General features: G+C 47.0%; 1 protein-coding gene across 1 annotated transcript; it reads left to right on the plus strand.

Moving 5' to 3' along the window:
• The first annotated feature begins 452 nt into the window (after positions 1-452).
• On the plus strand, positions 453-5649 carry LOC109773652 (probable methyltransferase PMT26). Its single transcript, XM_020332362.4, has 9 exons — positions 453-698; positions 1221-2341; positions 2437-2586; positions 2823-3093; positions 3192-3302; positions 3788-3962; positions 4041-4313; positions 4476-4670; positions 5128-5649. The coding sequence occupies exons 2-9, from the start codon at positions 1322-1324 to the stop codon at positions 5342-5344; spliced, it is 2412 nt and encodes an 803-aa protein (XP_020187951.1). The 5' UTR covers positions 453-698; positions 1221-1321; the 3' UTR covers positions 5345-5649.
• The last annotated feature ends 236 nt before the right edge of the window (positions 5650-5885 follow it).

The following is a 5885-nucleotide window of genomic DNA, read 5'->3' on the forward strand; positions in this document are numbered from 1 at the left end:
CGCCCTCCCCGAAACCACTCCCCACCGCCGATCCTCCGCCACCCCGCCCTCCCCGAAAACCACTCCGCACTGCCGGTCCAACGCCGCCCCGGCCATCCCTCTAGGGTTCCCTGTGGCCCGTGCTAAGCTTTTTCTCTAGGAAATCCCCACACCACCACCCCACCACCGCCGTTCACCACCATCCCAACCCTGAACCCTGAGATAGATACTGGGGTGATGACGGCAAGCCCCTTCTTTTTCTCCGGCGAGGCCCTCCCTTCTCCTTCCTTCATTCAAAAATCGACTCACGCGGAATTTGAATCAGCTGACTGATGTGTAGCTAAACTGTAAAAGTACACGTACTGGCTGGTCACAATAATGCGAACCGGAGAGGGCAAATCTGCAAAAGATGGCAGCCCATGAGAATCCCACATTTTTAGTCAAGATTCTCGCACTAATTTAACCCGTGCGTACGGCCTAATGCCATTGCCACTGCCCCCATCCATCTCCTTCGCTCACTCGCGCTGTCACACACACGACACACTCCACTGCCCTCGCTCCTCCCCCTCCCGCACGCTAGCTGGAGGCGTTCCCAGCCTTTATAACGCGGCGAGGCCACACTGCGGATCCAAGCACGCCTCGCCTCGCCTCCTCGATCCCCTCGCCCCCTCCTCGAGATCCGCTCGGAGCCGCCGCACCCCAGCTCCCCGGCCGGCGAGGTACGAACCCGCCGCCTCCGCATTGCCCGCCTCCCCCTCTCTTCCTCTCCCCGTCCGCCGGAGCGGATCTAGCTCCAGCTCGTCCGTTCGGCTGATTGGCTGGTGGTTTAGCTCACCGCTTTGCTATGGCGTCCGCTAGTGCATTAGATTGCGTCTGTAGTCTGTACGTGTACCCTGCTCGGAGCCAGCTGCGCCCACAGATCCGATTGCAATTCGCGCAAGGGAATGGGGATTTGCCAGATTTTTTCCCTTCATTAATGCACGCGCTTTGTGGAGTAGTTATGTTTGCATGCTTGCCGATAGATGGAGATTTGCTTGCCTTTTTCATGGCTTTCCTCTTGGGAAGCGTTGGCTTGGTAGGAAACAAAATACGGAAACAACGCTTTTCTGGGATTTATTATTGAGTTTTGTAATGCTCTGCGGATCCGGTGCTTCCTTCTTTAGATCTGGTGCTTTGGTTGGTACAGTAGTATAAATTTCTACTGCTCTGGGTTCTAACGATTGTAGTTTAATTTGCTCTAGGTGCGCGCGGTGTGTGGCAGAAAGCAGCAAAGCTCTGCAACCTCTGATATAAACAAGCCGCGTGCAGCGGGGGTGGTCCTGTACATGTGCTAGCGGGACTGATGGCATTCGGCCGAGGCGCGAAGATGGACGGCAGGCGGCCCTCGTCGCCGTCCTCGTCGATGTGCACGACGACCACCGTCGTCGTGTTCGTGGCGCTCTGCATGGTGGGCGCCTGGATGATGACGTCCACCACCGTCTTCCCGGTAGAGCCTACTTCAAACAAGAAGTCGGAGCCAATAGAGGTATCAACATCGAATAAGAAGACGGAGGTCAAGGATCAGCGCGCAGAAGTTGGCTTTGGTGAAACCGACGAGGCGGCGAAATCCGGCAGTGTTAGCTCGGAGAAATTCGAGGACACTGACAACAATGACAATGTTCCAGATGAGTCGCATAGTAACAGGGATGCTCCTGAGGAAGAGAAGTTCCCTGAGAACACAATGGAGAAGCCTGTGGAGATGGCTGAAGAAAAGGAATCACCAAAGGAGAAGGAGGACAGTAAGGATTCGTTCGATGATGCAAATGGAAAATCAGAAGGACAGAGTGCTAAGGAGGGTGGGGTGACTGGGCAATCTGGTGATGAGGAGGAGAAGATCACAACTGACAATGATGTTGAAAAATCCGATGGGGAGAAGAAGGAAGATCAAGAAGGAAAGTCTGAGGACGATGCAACTGAACAGCCTCAAATCGAGGAGAAAGTGGAAGAAAGTGGAGAGAAGGAACCGGCTGCAAAAGCCAATGAGGTATTTCCTGATGGAGCTCAGTCTGAACTTCTGAAGGAGTCGAATACCGAGAATGGGTCATTCCCTACACAGGCTGCAGAGTCAAAGAATGAGAAGGAAGCTCAAGCAGCATCAAAATCTTCAGGTGATGAAATCACCTATAGCTGGAAATTATGTAATAGCAGTGCGGTGACAGATTACATACCTTGCCTTGACAATGAGAAGGCTATCAAGAAGCTTCATTCTACCAAGCATTATGAACACCGTGAGAGGCATTGCCCTGCGGAGCCTCCGACTTGCCTTGTTCCACTTCCGGAAGGATATAAGCGCCCCATCGAGTGGCCCAAGAGCAGGGACAAGGTAATTTTGTCTTTTAATGATGTTTCTATAACACCGAGTAATCTTTTGCTGGTCAACTTCTCCTTTTGCTTATAACAAGTGCACTATTTTTGCAGGTATGGTACAGCAACGTCCCTCACACCAAGCTTGCAGAGTACAAGGGCCATCAGAACTGGGTTAAAGTTTCTGGGGATCACCTTCTGTTTCCTGGGGGAGGGACTCAGTTCAAGAATGGCGCACTCCACTACATCGATACTATTCAGCAGGTTTATTACCATTGCCCCTATTATGACTCACTTCCACACACCAACAGTTGATTAATACTATAACACATACCTAAGTATCAAGGCAATTGTTGCTATCACTCACTTGAAGGAGTTTGCACATGTTCCAGGACTGTGGTGATGAAATTTGCATGTTCTTTCTTTGAAACCAATATTATCACCATATCATGGTGTCCGAAGTCTATGCATTTACATGCTTATTAAACTACTATGTGCAGGCTTTACCTGATATTGCATGGGGTAAACGAAGCCGTGTCATTCTAGATGTTGGTTGTGGAGTTGCTAGCTTTGGTGGCTACATGTTTGATAGAGATGTGCTTACCATGTCATTTGCTCCAAAAGACGAGCATGAAGCTCAAGTACAGTTTGCGCTGGAGAGAGGAATTCCAGCAATATCAGCTGTAATGGGCACCAAGAGACTTCCATATCCTAGCAGGGTTTTTGATGTCATTCACTGTGCTCGCTGCAGAGTCCCTTGGCACATTGAAGGTTTGTCTTGTGGTGGCATGTTTACCCTTCGATATCTCCTGGTAGCTACTGTGTACTGTATGATATGAATACGGTTTATGACAACTGGTTACTTTCAGGTGGCAAGCTTTTGCTGGAATTGAACCGACTATTACGTCCTGGTGGTTACTTCGTCTGGTCTGCCACTCCTGTTTACCAAAAGCTCCCTGAAGATGTTGAAATTTGGAATGGTATTCTACTGAACACTTCTTTTAATATCACTCGTACCGCTGTACAGAACATTGCTGCAATATCAATGAACCGTACCAAAACCGTTGTTTTCCTCTGTTTTTCTAGAACAGTTCAAGTAGCTGTTCACTTGCTTTGGTACATCAGGAAAAACTGTTGCTGCCTCTGAATGGTTACACCTGATTTTCTATAGAACACTACACCACAATCCACACACAGAGAAATACATGTTGCTTGTAACAGAAGTTCAAATGTTGTAAACTCTCTTTCATTGTTCTTTTCACCTATAACGAAGGCTGACAACACAAGCTGTGCTTTATTATCACAAATACAATGAACCATTGGTTAGCATTAGATGTGCCCAACTTCATGAATAGATTTGACCTATTTAATAAAATAATAAACACATGCTGCGAACCAACTGCAAAGTTTTTCATCCATCATCCAAGTGAACCAGATCTAACTTTCAGTTGCTTACTTTTTTCAGCCATGTCTTCTCTGACAAAGTCCATGTGCTGGAAAATGGTTAAGAAAACAAAGGATACATTAAATCAAGTTGGTATGGCCATATATCAGAAGCCAATGGACAACAACTGCTATGAGAAAAGATCAGAAGACAGCCCACCGCTATGCAAGGAAACCGACGATGCAGATGCTGCATGGTATGGTTAAGGCTTTGCTACGTTATATTTACATATCTGAACTACTCTGCTTTTCTTAAACAATCTTGTGTTATGCAGGAATGTACCTTTACAAGCGTGCATACCCAAATTGCCGATTGGTCCGTCAGTAAGAGGATCAAAATGGCCAGAGATGTGGCCTCAAAGGCTTGAGAAGACTCCCTTCTGGATTGATGGTTCTCGTGTTGGAGTTTATGGAAAACCAGCGAATGAAGACTTCGAGGCAGACTATGCACACTGGAAACGTGTTGTAAGTAAGTCGTATGTGAATGGCATGGGGATTGACTGGTCTAAAGTGAGAAATGTCATGGACATGAGAGCCGTATACGGAGGGTAAGTAAATGGCTTTCTTTATATCTCTCGATGATGCATTTTGATTTTGAATTCCACTCATTTCACAAAATGTTTCATTCAAGAACACTCATAATGAGAATGTATTCACACCTCCCTTTAGTTATTTCTCTTGGCTAATGTTTTACATTTGTTGCTTTGCAGTTTTGCTGCAGCACTGAGGGACCAAAAAGTCTGGGTTATGAATATCGTGCCAATCGATTCGGCTGACACACTGCCCATTGTTTATGAGCGTGGCTTGTTTGGAATGTATCATGACTGGTGCGAATCTTTCAGCACTTACCCAAGAACATATGACCTCCTACACGCAGACCATCTCTTCTCAAAGCTCAAAAAGAGGTCAGTGTTTTACTGTCTCGGTGATTTCAGTTTCTTCATACTTACTAGACTGAAATTCGCTTTCATTCACTGTTTGGAGAATTTGAAACATCAACTCAGCTCATGATAAGATAACTTTGAGAACTCCAAGAAACATTTTCTTGAAATATTCCTTGCATCCAACTACCTCTCTTTGGGTTTTAAGCCCCTTTTCGGAAAAAAAAAGTCTCTCCGCACATGCCACCCAATTCCTATCTTTATACTATTCGTGGGTTTTTCAATTCATGCATCTGAATGGGCCTCAAGTATTTGACTCCTACAAGGTTCTCATATACTTCCTCCGTTCCTAGTTCAAATTTGAACTAAAACCATGACACTTATTTTGAAATGGAGGGAGTATGTGCCAACATCATTTTGTGCGTGTTGTACCGGTTTGCATAACTGAATCGTCTCAAGCAATTGCTTTGTTTGTTCGCAGATGTAAATTGTTGGGAGTGTTTGCCGAGGTTGACCGGATATTGAGGCCAGAAGGCAAACTGATCGTGAGGGACGACGCGGAGACAATAAGCGAGCTCGAAAGCATGGCGAAGTCCCTGCAGTGGGAGGTGCGCATGACCTACGCCAAGGGCAAGGAAGGGCTGCTCTGCGTCCAAAAGACCACGTGGCGGCCCAAGGAGATCGAAGCAAGCATGTAGCGAAACATACATTCAAGACAAACCGTTACCGGTTAGTGGGTACGTACTATTACACTAGACTGAATTTTGGCCCTAGGTATAAGCATATGATTCTTGTTGATGCTGAAAAAGGCAAAAGCATTGTGCAGCTGTAGAATCATGTATGTGTTTTTTCCATTCTTTCTTTTGCTCGGACAACATTTGTTGTAAAATGAATGTAATGATGTACTGGAAGCCGATAGGTAGAGCCACGGAGCGGAGGGTGGCATCAGTTCTGATGGAAAACCTCACTTCTGGTAATGCTATAGCAGTCAGTTGTCCTTGAATTCGTGATGTCACCGAGTTAGTGGAGCAGCTGAGAAAGAGCTTATGGCTGTGTGCATCGCTTGATGCAGATGCCTGGGGACTGGGGTTATTTATATTACATCTGCCACACACTTACAACCGTGGCCCACTGTCAGTAGTTGATCCACTGGTGGTCTCCCTGACTTGCGGGGCCCGCCATCTTGCTCACTCTCATCGGATACAGTGGCCTTCACAGCGCAGCACAGGTGCCGCCTGC

The sequence above is a fragment of the Aegilops tauschii genome, chromosome 3 (genome assembly GCF_002575655.3).
Source record: "Aegilops tauschii subsp. strangulata cultivar AL8/78 chromosome 3, Aet v6.0, whole genome shotgun sequence".
In the NCBI taxonomy this organism is placed as follows: domain Eukaryota; kingdom Viridiplantae; phylum Streptophyta; class Magnoliopsida; order Poales; family Poaceae; genus Aegilops; species Aegilops tauschii.

Excerpts from the sequence above, each read along its gene's own strand:
- LOC109773652 (XM_020332362.4), top strand. The coding sequence starts at position 1,322 with ATGGCATTCGGCCGAGGCGCGAAGATGGACGGCAGGCGGCCCTCGTCG. Across the intron at positions 2,342-2,436 it reads GGCCCAAGAGCAGGGACAAG|GTATGGTACAGCAACGTCCC; the intron begins GTAATTTTGTCT and ends CTATTTTTGCAG. Across the intron at positions 4,671-5,127 it reads TTCTCAAAGCTCAAAAAGAG|ATGTAAATTGTTGGGAGTGT; the intron begins GTCAGTGTTTTA and ends GTTTGTTCGCAG.